This window comes from Conger conger, chromosome 11, assembly GCF_963514075.1.
Source record: "Conger conger chromosome 11, fConCon1.1, whole genome shotgun sequence".
NCBI classification, from domain to species: domain Eukaryota; kingdom Metazoa; phylum Chordata; class Actinopteri; order Anguilliformes; family Congridae; genus Conger; species Conger conger.
In genome coordinates, this window is record NC_083770.1 from 18,297,726 (window position 1) to 18,310,599 (window position 12,874).

Below are 12,874 nucleotides of genomic sequence, written 5' to 3' on the forward strand. Positions count from 1 at the left end.
ACAGGGGGCTACCCCGGGGAGGGTGGGCGTCTGGCCGAGACCAACCTCAACGTGTCCATCCTGGTCCCCTTCAACGACGACCCCTTCGGAGTGTTCGCTATTGCGCCCGAGAGCCTGGACCGCGAGGTGGCGGAGGACGTGCTGTCCGAGGAGGACATGTCGGATGTGACCAGCTTCACCGTTCTCCGGGAGCAGGGCACCTTCGGGACGGTGCGCGTGGGCTGGGAGATCCTGTCCGAGGCCTTCCCTTTCGGCCTGCCCCCCATGGAAGACCTCATCCTAATGGCCTCCTTCCCCGTCGCCGTTGAACTCCGACCCCACGCCAGGAGGCACCACTCGGGCACCGACGCTCGCTTTTTCTCCGGGTTCCCCGGGGCCTTCGGCACCATCGTCCCCGAATTCCTCCCCACGGACCCCCAGGGCCTCACCAACCTCACCTTCTCGGCCTGGCTCATGCCCCACCCGGACACGGACGGTTTCATTATCTCCAAGGGTGACGGCAACGGGACCTTTTACTACGGCGTTAAAGTCCAGACCAACGAGTCTCACGTCACGGTGATGCTCCACTACAGCACTCCGGGATCAAACCGCACGCAGGTGGCCAGGTCTACGGCCTCCAAGTTCGTGGAGGACAACGTTTGGGTGCATGTGCTATTTACCCTTGACGACGGGATTATCGAGTTTTTCCTGGACGGAAACCTCATTCCGGGTGGAATGAAGAGCCTGAAAGGGGAGGCCATTACTGATGGTGAGTCTGTTCAGAGCCCTTAGCTCTTCTTATTATGGGAAACTGACCAGATTATTTGACAAATTTCAAGCTTGGACTGTTGGCTGCTTTTGTTTAACCCTCAAAAATGACCTTATCCCGATTAACTGCAGTTACAAATCAGAGGTAATCATTTAAAGCCTATTACGGCAAAAAGGCAAATCAATTATGATGTGTGCTTTGTCGTAAAGGCTGAAGAAGCACAGTCACCCTGGAAATGATAGGAAAACATTTCACTGATCTATTGATGAACAGCAGGTTGTTTCTACATGAGCCTCTTTTAGGATTATGAATTCAGTGAAGCTGACAGGGGGTCCATTGAGTGTATTCCGTTACCCTGTGGCAATGTGGTGCCTGCATAATATGGAGACAACATGAGGGCTAAGCAGGGCAGGCACAAGGCTCAGTGATGTCAGTGGGCACTTGTGTAATGAGGAGACATGGAGGAGTTTAGTGGACTTGGTAATTAAGAAACTTGAGCATAGGGGCTCATTTGAATTTGGTCTGTTAAATTTCAAAGAAGCTGTTCCTTAGCTACATAGTGTATAACTCTATTTGGATAGACATTTCTTGTGATATGAAGCTTGAAAACAAGAGCACTGTCGAATGAAGAGTCTTTTTTTTCTTTTTTGTAATGAATTCTCAATGGATCCTGTTACACTCACAGTAAACTACAGGGCATGATGTAAAGCAGTTTATTCATGGTTATTCATGGTTTTTTCACTGTTTATTAATATTCGTTAGAAATGATATTAAGATCCACTGATTGGAATTTGAGTTTGGATTCTGCTTTTCTTGGGGATTTTACGACTGCTTTGTCCAGAATTGTGAAGCTGTCTAATCAATAACCGACTTCGCCTCTGGTCATGAGAATCCTTGGATCAACCCGGAATACCATATTCCGTAAACCAGCAGAATATTTAATCTGAAATGCAATGATATGTTTTGTCTTTCTGCAACGGGACAATAAGTACCAAATGGTTCTTGACAGTTGGCTTTCCTCGCCAGTTCCAATGTGTTCTGCTTTAGCCCCTCAGCCCGTCTGTTAGCACGATTAGCATGCCAGAGTGAACGGGTCTGTCAGATTCTCAACCATGTCCGATATCTCCGCGCACATGCACATATTAAATATCACTTGAGAGCGGAGTGCCTATGAACGCGCAGTCGGTTATGATCTAAAAAAGCCTGAGGGCATTTTGTTCCCCCTCTCCACCCCGCTGTAAGGAACCTCTGCCAAACCCCTGTCCCAGTGTGAAGCGTGCGTTCAGAAATGCTCGAGTGAGCGTTCAGCTCGGTTTGGGCATCGTGAAAGGCGAGCACATTTTCCCTTTCGACAGGCAGGAACGCTGTTATTTGCAGGATTAAGTGTCCCACGATTGGTGCTTTTAATGGTTCGTTAACCGCAGTCACTCGCAGGAACGTGCGTATAAACGTCCAACGTGGCAGTCATTGTTAAGGTGTTAACTGATCTTGCATTGCAGTGTAATGCTAGATCAGTTCAGAAGAAGTTACCTCAGTGTTTGAATGCTAGTTGACAGAGTTCTGCTTTTGAACCCAAACTTTAATCCGCTGAATGACATGACTTAAAGTGATGGCAGGCCTAAATGTGTTTTCACAAGAATAGCTGGTTTTGCGTAATCACTACAGCTGCTAATACTACTACTACAACTACTACTACTACTACTACTATGAGATAAACATTTTAATGACACTGTAAACAAATAAATATACGTAAACATTTTCTTAAAATGATAAGAACATTGTTGTGAAATATTAAGAGAGAAAGCAGACAGAAGTGTGTTTTAGTGGTGTGGAGTGAGGGTTCTTTAATCCTTTATGGTGTAATACCAGAAATATTTAATCTGTAATATGTAATATTCTTAACATTCTAATGCTGATGTCAGAATCACTACTGTTAACTGAGAGCAGTGGAGTTCTAGAACACTCATTTGGAATGTTAAAAAGAAGAAAATTCCAAAAGGCCTACTCTTCAAAGGGTGAATGACCAACTGGCATTCTTCACCACAGGCCCGGGGCCGGTTCGGATCGGGTCGGACCCAGATGGAGAGGAGCGGTACACGGGCCTGCTACAGGACGTGCGGCTCTACTCCAGCAGGCTGAGCCGGGCCCAGATCCGTGAGCTCCACGGCCAGCCGGCCAAAACGGACCTGCGCAATGTGTCGGGCTACCTGGAGTACCGCCAGGGTGAGCGGCAGAAGTCGTTCGTGGTGGAGACACGGGACGACCGCGAGGAGGAGGGCGAGGAGCTGTTCCACCTGCAGCTGGTTTCGGCTCACGGTGGAGCCCGCCTGCCCGACCCCCGGCCCACCGCCACGCTCAGGGTCCTAAAGAGCGACAACGCCAATGGGCTGTTTGGATTTACGGGGCCCTGCATCCCGAACGTGAGAATTTCACATTACATTACGGTCCATTTACATTACATCGCAATCCATTTCAGTCCATGGCATTACATTCCATTCCATTACGGTCCATTTACATTACATTGCAATCCATTTCAGTACATAACATTGCATATATTTAGACATTAGATTGCATTACAATGGCTTAGGCCTGGCCTTCCCAAACCTGGTCCTGGAAGGCTGTGCCAAATATTACTGTTGAATAGTTGATAAAACTTAACTTAACTTGGTTCTGAATCTGCTTTAGCAGATACCCCTTACCAAAAGGAAGTATACTGTATGTACTGTATATGTATTTCAAAATAGGTTATACTTGAGCTGCAATTTTGCAACAAAATGACTAACTACCTGAGACTTCAAATAGATAAAACATTGAACATTGAAAATTATTCACATAAAAGTTTGTTTCAGGACCTGCTGTACACAGCTTCTCTGATAAATAATAATAAATAAATATTACAGAAACTGATCTGACAATCATAGTCATATTCATAAGTGAATTCAGCCTGTCAGAACAATATGTGGGACCGGCTTTTAAGGAAGCCTTAAAACAGCAGCTTTGGTTACGACTCCAATTTCATTTCACAATAGGAGGTTTTATTTTTAGGTTGCATTTTGTAGAGCAAGTTTCAGTTATTAACCCCATGAAAGGGATTAGATGGCCCATAATATCTTCACACAAGGACAATAAAGTCAATTAGTCAGCCATGCCAAACAATCAATGACCCATACAAGACAGATACAAGCTTAGTTTGTCTAGTTGAACAGTTGATGCTGGATCTATTCTGTCATTGAACAGCTCTTGTTGCCTTTGAGAGCAAAGTGTATGCCCCAGTTACACAGATCAATGAGAAGTTAACTAATGGTCTCCCTGCAGTTCTACAACTCAGTTAACACAGAAGCTGAAATGAATGTTCAACAACTCTGTTATCTGTTTGAATCCATTCTTCTTTGTCAGGTTTTTTTTCTTCTTTTTCTTGTTCCAATTTGAATAAGACGTAAACCGATCCCCTAATTACTGCGTCCGTGTCCTGATGAATGTTTGATGGGACTTCACGCCTGGGCAGAGAGGGAATGCTCTCTCATTTCAGGGGAGATTTGGGGGGGTGAGGCGTCTCTGGTGGCCAGGTCGATTAACGCGACAGGTGGCGGGCTAGCGATGAGCATTCCTTCAGAAACTGGGCCTTCGGGCCGATGATAGAGGAGTGCGGAGGCACGTGCACGCCCCCTCCCCCCCAGCTCTCTCTAAATCAGATCATGACTGGGCAGTTGTTCTCAGTTTCAGCAGCTTCTGAAGTACTGAGCTCCAGCAGTAGCCGCTTGACATGTGCTTTACTGCTGAAATGCGTATTACTGCTGAAATGTACCTTACTGCTGAAATGTACATTACTGCTGAAATGCGTATTACTGCTGAAATGCACCTTACTGCTGAAATGCACATTAAAACTCAAGTGCTTCAGCTAGAATGAGTGTCATCTACTGTCTACTTGCTTGATACAAACAACATTAATTACTAAATCATTCATAATTAGTGTTCAAATGTACAGTATAATGGCCTCTTTCAAACTCCAACTAAAATCAAGAAGTTAAGCAATACTTAAAGGCAAAGACAGCAAATATGTATTTTATTTTTTATTATTTTCTTTTAATATTTATAATAATATTAATACTTCAGTATTTAATATTGAGCGGTTCCAAGTTTCAACAAATATGTGTAATAAAGAATTGAGGAACCTTTTCATGAAACCTCGCACACACACAGGGGTCCTCTCTTTTTCGTGGGTGGATGTGTCATCTTGTGTCTCCCCCCCCTCTTATCTGCAGACATCTGAGGAGGGCTCCACCATCTCCTGTGTGCTGGAGCGTTCCCGCGGGGCACTGGACTACGTGTATGTGAACTACACCGTCACTCAGATCCATTCCCCCGGCTCCGACCCTCCCTCTCCCGCCCCGCCCCCGGACTTCGTCAACGCCACCGGCGCCCTGGTCTTCCAGCCCGGCCAGCGCTCAGAGGTAAGGGGGAACTCCCAAAACTCTGCCCTCCCGTCGACCCCCCCCCAGAGCCAACGCCCTGTGAGCATGCCCAGTGCTGTCAGAGCCGAGAGTCTCCGCAGAGCACAGTGCAACATTAACACTGTTACAGTGTTGGTGCTGTTTTGAGGGATTGAGAAGGCAGGTCAGGCTTCTGCAAAGATGCTCTAGCACCTTCTCTGCTTGTTATCTACAGTGACTTTTGTTTCTGGAAATAACTTACTGAATATTATTTGGACACCTTAAAATGAACTGACATGACCATTGAACGTTTTCATTATATTACTTTGCTGTTGGAAATGTAAACTTTTTCAGTTTAAATAATTATGTTTCAAATTTTGGATATAGATATTTATTTTCTTATGCGTTGTATGAAAATAGGCGCAAAGTAAAATCTAGCCCCATCTAGTGGGTATGCACAAGCCAAGTATCAATTCAATTCAATTCAATTTTATTGTATAGCGCTTTTCACTGAAAATTGTCTCAAAGATGCTTTACAGAGTAACATAAGGGCAAACACCAGGCCCAAACCCCCAACATAGCAAGAACATGAGATAAAAAAACCTCAGTGGGGAAAAAAACAAACACTGGTGAGAAACTCCATCAAACCAAAAGTGCAGTTTTATTTCCAGCAGTGATAGTCCCCGCTGTGTATGTCCCACCCTTGTGTCGTCCCTAGGTCTTGAACTTGCTGGCCCTAGACGATGACATCCCTGAGGTAGCGGAGACGTTCCAGATCATTCTGGTGTCTGCTGAGTCTGGCGATGGAAAGGCAGGCTCCACCCCTACCAGCGGAGCCAGCATCGACCCAGACAACTCCGTCAACACCGTGACTATCAAAGCCAGCGACCACCCTTACGGTAAAGCTGTCATCAGGTGGCTCAAAATTGTGTCTGCATGTGAAATTTAATGTAAAAAATCTGAATCAAAATCTGAATCAAAAGTGTTACAATTGAAAAAATTAAATACAATACTATATTCTTAATTGTCAACAGTTGATCAAGCCCACTACACACTAAAATGTCCAGTCTTAATTGGACTCTACCAGAGTAAAGTCCAGTATGAGTCCACCTGGGGCCATTGTACTCAGTAGGAATTGATTGACACAGAACATTACTGCATTTAAAACGGAGTCTCCATTGAGAGCTTTTCCTTGTAGAAATTACTATAGAAATCTGTAGATTGCCCAGGTCAGAGAGGCAGGAGTCCTCTGTAGGAGTGTGAATTCACATCTCCCTCTCTGTAGAGCCGAGAGTCAGAGGACCAGACCCGACACATGATCATGTATTCTGGCCCGCCCCTGCAGGTCTGCTGGAGTTCTTGGTCACGTCCCTCCCGGACGGCATCATTCCTCCCGCTGTGGAGGAGGCCCGGGTCACTGTGGGTGAGGAGGACGGGGAGGTCCGTCTGCTGGTGGCACGAGCGCAAGGCCTTCTGGGAAGGGTCATGGTGGGCTACAGAACTGTGCCCGTCACAGCCCTCAGCCCCGAGGACTACGAGGTCATCTCATATTTTAATTATTTTGTTACTTCATATGAATATGGAAGGCTAGACCTGAGGAACAGCGATTCACACACCTCCTCATGAGGGGATTCTTCACTCCTGGTCCTAGTGAGCCACAGGGTGCGCTGGTTTTTGTTGTTACTTGGTGCGTAATTTATCAATTAAAGCAGTCACTTACAGTTCACTCACCTCGCCTGGTTTCGTGGGTCTGAATTGGTTGCTGATATTAAGGTGAAAACAAAAACCGGCAGAGCCTGTGGCTCTCCAGGACCATGAATCAAATCCCTGTCAGCAATAGTCTTGGTTGCTTTTTCTTTTAACAATGATAAAACATAATTTCACCTCTTGAGATGTTTTGTTATGAATATTAGTTTATGTATTAGATTAGCTCACTGAGGTTAATCTGGTTTTACCCAAAAATCTGACAACGTAAAAGCCAAAAAATCTAAAATGAATAAATACTGTCATCAGGGGTGGATTTTAATGAGTACATGTTGTTGTGGTTTAATTGTCATATTCCACATGGTTTGTGGAACGTCTTTGGTCTTGGAACATCTGAGATGTTGTTTTAGCATCAGTGACTGAAGTAGGAGCTTTGGTTGTAACCCATACCATCTCATGAACAGGAAACGGAAGGTGTGCTGGACTTCCTGCCAGGAGAGCGACACAAATATATTAGTGTGAACATCGTCGACAACCCCATTCCTGAGCTGGACAAGGTGTTCAGGGTGGAGCTTTACAACCCAGAGGGAGGAGGTAAGAGGCATGAGAGAACTGCCGCTCCATTCTCTGCCATCTTTCTGAAATGGCCAAGCAGAGAGGTTCATGGCAGGTGGTTCCCAAAGATTCTAAGGTTTCAAGAAGTGAACCACTGACTGAATCACAAATTATATAATTATCAACTGCCATTTGTCTGTTGAACTTTGAGCTCAGTGAACCTAACCCAAGGGAGATTCATGTTCTTTTCTTTGTGAAGGAAGGACATTTTCCCTTGGGTTAAATCAGTCGCTTTATTTCCAAATTCCCTGGTTTGGGGGTGTCAGACTCCAGTCCTGCAGGGCCACAGTGCCTGCAGGTATTTATGGATTCCTTTCAATTAGCTGCCAATCATGGCCGTGAGCACAAAGTGCGTGGACTTTTTAAATTAGTGCTGAAACACACCGAAAAACCAACCGTGGCTCTCCAGGACTGGAATGTGACCCCAATGCTCCAGTGTTTCTGTGCTTGTGTGTGTGTGTGTGGGTGTGTGGGAATGTTTTAGTTCTGTAGTCTGCATGTAAATCTCTCCATCATAAAGATCTGAGGCTGGGCTGTTCTTCCCTGGTTACCTGAACTTCTGTGTGTCCTATCTCTCTGTGTGTGACCCTGTGTGGTCCTGTCTGTGTGACCCTGTCCCCTGTGTGATCCTGTCTGTGTGACCCTGTCCCATGTGTGGTCCTGTCTGTGTGACCCTGTCCCCTGTGTGATCCTGTCTGTGTGACCCTGTCCCCTGTGTGATCCTGTCTGTGTGACCCTGTCCCCTGTGTGATCCTGTCTGTGTGACCCTGTCCCCTGTGTGGTCCTGTCTGTGTGACCCTGTCCCCTGTGTGATCCTGTCTGTGTGACCCTGTCCCCTGTGTGATCCTGTCTGTGTGACCCTGTCCCCTGTGTGGTCCTGTCTGTGTGACCCTGTCCCCTGTGTGATCCTGTCTGTGTGACCCTGTCCCCTGTGTGATCCTGTCTGTGTGACCCTGTCCCCTGTGTGATCCTGTCTGTGTGACCCTGTCCCCTGTGTGGTCCTGTCTGTGTGACGCTGTCCCCTGTGTGATCCTGTCTGTGTGACCCTGTCCCCTGTGTGGTCCTGTCTCTGTGACCCTGTCCCCTGTGTGATCCTGAAGTCGATCAGCTCCTTAGGACTGATGGCAGTGGCAGCGGCGAGATTGACGCTGAGTTCTTCCTCCCGTCTTTTCACCAGCATGGTAAGACCCCTCCCCTCTTCTCCAAGACCCTCCCACCCTTCTAACACCTCCCTTCTTCTCCAAGACCCTCCCACCCTTCCAATACAGTCCCCTCCCCTCTTCTCAAAGACCCTCCCACCCTTCCAATATAGAACCTCCCCCTTCACTTCCAAAAGCAAATTTTCCATTGCTATGTCATTTCAACCTCTCAGTTCACAAACGGAATGGCCGCCCACAATTTGATCACTGTACTGAATTACTGTGCAGTAATGTATTGATGGCTATTACAGTGTGCTTTTACAGTAGTGGAAAGTCCAGGGGTCAGAAAGTAAAAGTCCTTCCACCCAGGAACTCAGCCAGATGATTTCACTACATTACATTACATTACATTACATTAATGGCATTTGGCAGACGCTCTTATCCAGAGCGACGTACAACAAAGTGCATACCCATAACCAGGGATAAGTACGCTGAAAGATCCTAGAGGGAAGTACAATTTCAACTGCTACCTTCACAACAAAGGAACAGGGCCTATTTGTTTAAATTTTTATTTTTATTTTTGTATTTTTTACAAACCGCAACACTCAAATGTATGAACATACGCCTTAACTAGCCAAACACTGCCTACCTAGCCAAACTAAAACATCCTGATACACAGAAAGTAAATCACAGAAAGACAACAATTAAGGTTTACTAATTTGTTCTACCTCCTGGCTGAAGAATTGTGCTAAGTAGCAAATCCAGGTGATTGTGGGGAGGAGGACTTTTACTTTCTGAACCGAATGCCATATCCCTGCTGTGCTGTGCTATTAGCTATCAATGACCAGCTGTTCGGTCCAGTCCTCAGTTCAGTTAACAAAAGGCTTTGGTCGGGCCTGCTTCTCAACACCCTTGTTGGCGAAGATTAAACTCCATTTAAAGAGTTTCTGGGACAGGAACCCAGGAGGGAGCACCTATAGCCCCATCCATTTCTCCTTTCTTCCGGAATCTTCTTTGACGCATCCATTGGTTGCAGCGTATTTACATTGTGACAAGGCCAGTGAATGACTGACCGAGGATTTGTGGGAAAAGCAAATAGCTATTATGCTGAGGAGACGGTAGCGGTGCCATAAAGAGGTGGTGAGTGGTTTCGAGAAAATGTCACGGACCGCCGTGACCCATTGTGTTCTGTTGGGGTTGGCCTCTCTCTCGAACCCATGTTGCTCTGCAGTAACTCTATTCTTGCTGAATGAATGATCTTTGATGATATCTGTGGGCATGTCATTCTTCATCATGCAGCTTGTTATTTGCTAGTTATTTGAGAACAGCCATAATGTATTTTGTTTGATTATAATATTTTTGTTATTTTTTGTTACTAAATGTATTAGAACTAGAACCCACCAGGCAAGTATGTGTTTATGCGTTTTTCTTTTTCCAAAAGCACTGCTGGTCTTTTCTGATTTTCATCCCTTGTTGAGTATGAGTACGGAGAGTAATGAGTAATGGGACTCTCCTTTCATAGCTAACCTGGGCATCGCCTCGCACATCACTGTGACCATCGGCGCGTCCGACGATGCCCACGGGGTCTTCCAGTTCAGCAGGGACTCCCTCACCGTCGCTGGGACAGAGCCAGAGGAAGGCCGCAGCACTGTCACCTTGCAGGTAACTTTCTGTCAATGATGTTGTACCTTGCCCAGGATCCAGTTAAATTGAAGTGGCTTGACTTGAAGTGGCAACATACTATAGTGGTTTGGAGAATTGAGCTTGCAGGTTCAAATAGAAAATTGTTGAAGGATGGTTGATGTGCACCTAACTTATATTTGTCTGTAGAAATTACTATCTGAAATCATAATTTTATGTTGCTTGGGTGAAGAGTGTCGGCTTACCAATTGAATAATACAAAATAGTGAGGTGTGACGGTTTTTGTTGCTTAAATGGGCTGTCTTTATGCTTAGGTGGAGCGCTCTTTTGGAGCCTTGTCCAATGTGACAGTGTTTTGGGAGGCCGACCCAGCCTCTGAGGAGGACCTTGTCGAGCGGACAGGAAACGTGTCATTTGGCGTGGGACAGACCAAAGCCGACATCGTCCTCCAGATAGCAGAGGATAACATCCCCGAACTGGACAAAACCTTCAGTGTGGTGCTTTCCCGAGTGTCTCATGGTCGCCTAGGCAACCGAACCAACGCCACGTTAACCGTTCTGGCCACTGACGACCCGTATGGCCTCTTTCTGTTTTCGGAGGGGAGTCGCCCCGTCCGTGTGCCAGAGGCCGATGCTGACGTCACCCTGACCATCCAGAGGGATAAGGGGCTGATGGGATCAGTGAGGGTGACCTACGGGACCCTGGCGGACAGTGACCCCCCACCATTCGGCACTCCGGGAGTCGGCAGGGCAAGCGCAGGGAGTGACTTCATTGCCCTGATGGGCTCTGTGACATTTGTAGCCAATCAGAGTGAAGCCAACATAACCCTAAGGGTGCTGGATGACCAGGACCCAGAGAGAGCCGAGTCCATCTTTGTAGAGCTCATCAGCGTCCATCTGATCAAGGGAGTCCAGGACAGACCAAGTAGGAATAAATCATTAAACATCTCTCTCCGTCTCTCTCACTTTCTTTTTCTGTCTTGTTCTCTCTTGCTCACTCCCTCTCTTGCTCTTTCTTGCTCTCTCTTGCTCAATCTCTCTCTCATTCTCTCTCTCTCTTGTTCCCTCTCTTGCTCTCTCTCTCTGTCTCTTGCTTACTCTCTAGTGCTCGCTCTCTTTCTACAAATTTACTGAAAACATACCTTGGTTTATGATTTGCATGTTAACTAAATGTGCATCAGAGGATTTTGTTGTTAATGAAGGTCTTTTTCTCCTCCAGTTCCCGAGTCCCCCCGCCTTGGCTTTGGGAACGTCGCTGTGGCGCCGGTCATCGTGGAGGCCAGCGATGATGCTTTCGGGGTCCTCCAGCTCTCCTCCACCGCCGTGAGCGTGGCCGAGCACTACGTGGGCCCCATCATCAACGTCACACGCATCGGCGGGATCTTCGCCGACGTGTCCGTCAAGTTCCGGGCTGTTCCCATGACTGCCAGAGTCGGTGAGGGAGCTTCTACTTTAGTGGACCATGGGTTATGTCAGCTTGGTCAGAACATTGCAGCATGTCAATACACAAACTTAAGGAGGCTTGATGGCAAAAACAGACCGTTTAGACTAGGTCTGCCCAAACCTCTTCCTGGAGATCTAACATTCTGTAGGTTTTCATTCCGAGCCTACCAATAAACACCTCATTCACCAGGTAGAGAACTCCTGGAGCTGCAAGTTAGTAGAATCAGGGGTGCCAAATTAGGGTTGAAATGAAAAAACAATGTGTTCCTGGAGGTCTAACTACTAGGTAGATCTCCATGGAACAGGTTGAGTAGCCCTGATTGAGGCTTATCTACACCAGGGTTGTCCAATCTTATTCAAGAAAGGCCAACGTGGCCACTTTATATCCTAAAATATCCTACCTTAAAACATCTGACATGACTAATCAAGGTTTTGCATGAAGACCATGAATAATTTGAATAGCTGATTGGTTGATAGTTGATTGACAGAATCACAAGTGACTCATAACAGTCAATTTCAGGTACAAGACTAGGCACTACCGATCTTGGCTGCCTTTTTTACGGGCATGGGCTCGCAGGCTGCGGGGTACCATGCAATGACCCTCCCCTCTTGCCACCTCACATTGGCGGTTTCCATATGTCCCTGTGCAATCAGGGGACGACTACAGCGTGGCTTCCTCAGACGTGGTGCTTCTGGAGGGAGAGAGCAGCAAACCAGTGCCCATCTACGTCATCAACGACATCATCCCTGAGCTGGAGGAGACTTTCCGCATCGAACTGCTAAACCAGACCACAGGGGGCGCTATGCTGGGGACACCCTCACAAGCCGTCATCACCATCCTGCCCTCCGATGACCCCTTCGGCGCTTTTGGTAAGCGAGGATCCATCACAGTTTTACTATGCACATACACTTTATTATTTCTCATAATTATATCCTATACTTGAAGATAATACACATGTCTCACTTCAGGTAATTTTCCCAATACTTGGATTGATGTTTGTAAATATTTAAAAATATACCAATCAAAATATAATTCCTCTTTTTCATACGTGTGCATGCCTTCACCCTGTCTGTGTACCAGGGGACAATGTGCTTATATTACTCGTAATGTTTTGTGGATGCCGATGCACACCTCTACAAGTATAGTGTCACTCA

The 12,874-nt window shown here is 46.5% G+C and overlaps 1 protein-coding gene across 1 annotated transcript in view; it reads left to right on the forward strand.

The window, feature by feature from the left end:
• The window catches only part of adgrv1 (adhesion G protein-coupled receptor V1), a 168,322-nt gene that overhangs the window by 41,266 nt on the left and 114,182 nt on the right, over nucleotides 1-12,874 (forward strand). Inside the window, exons 20-30 of the mRNA XM_061260259.1 lie at nucleotides 5-748; nucleotides 2,795-3,168; nucleotides 5,011-5,199; nucleotides 5,897-6,077; nucleotides 6,524-6,717; nucleotides 7,347-7,476; nucleotides 8,598-8,678; nucleotides 10,159-10,298; nucleotides 10,592-11,201; nucleotides 11,496-11,711; nucleotides 12,374-12,589. Coding sequence (XP_061116243.1) covers nucleotides 5-748; nucleotides 2,795-3,168; nucleotides 5,011-5,199; nucleotides 5,897-6,077; nucleotides 6,524-6,717; nucleotides 7,347-7,476; nucleotides 8,598-8,678; nucleotides 10,159-10,298; nucleotides 10,592-11,201; nucleotides 11,496-11,711; nucleotides 12,374-12,589 — 3,075 coding nt within the window. The remainder of the gene's footprint in view (nucleotides 1-4; nucleotides 749-2,794; nucleotides 3,169-5,010; nucleotides 5,200-5,896; nucleotides 6,078-6,523; nucleotides 6,718-7,346; nucleotides 7,477-8,597; nucleotides 8,679-10,158; nucleotides 10,299-10,591; nucleotides 11,202-11,495; nucleotides 11,712-12,373; nucleotides 12,590-12,874) is intronic.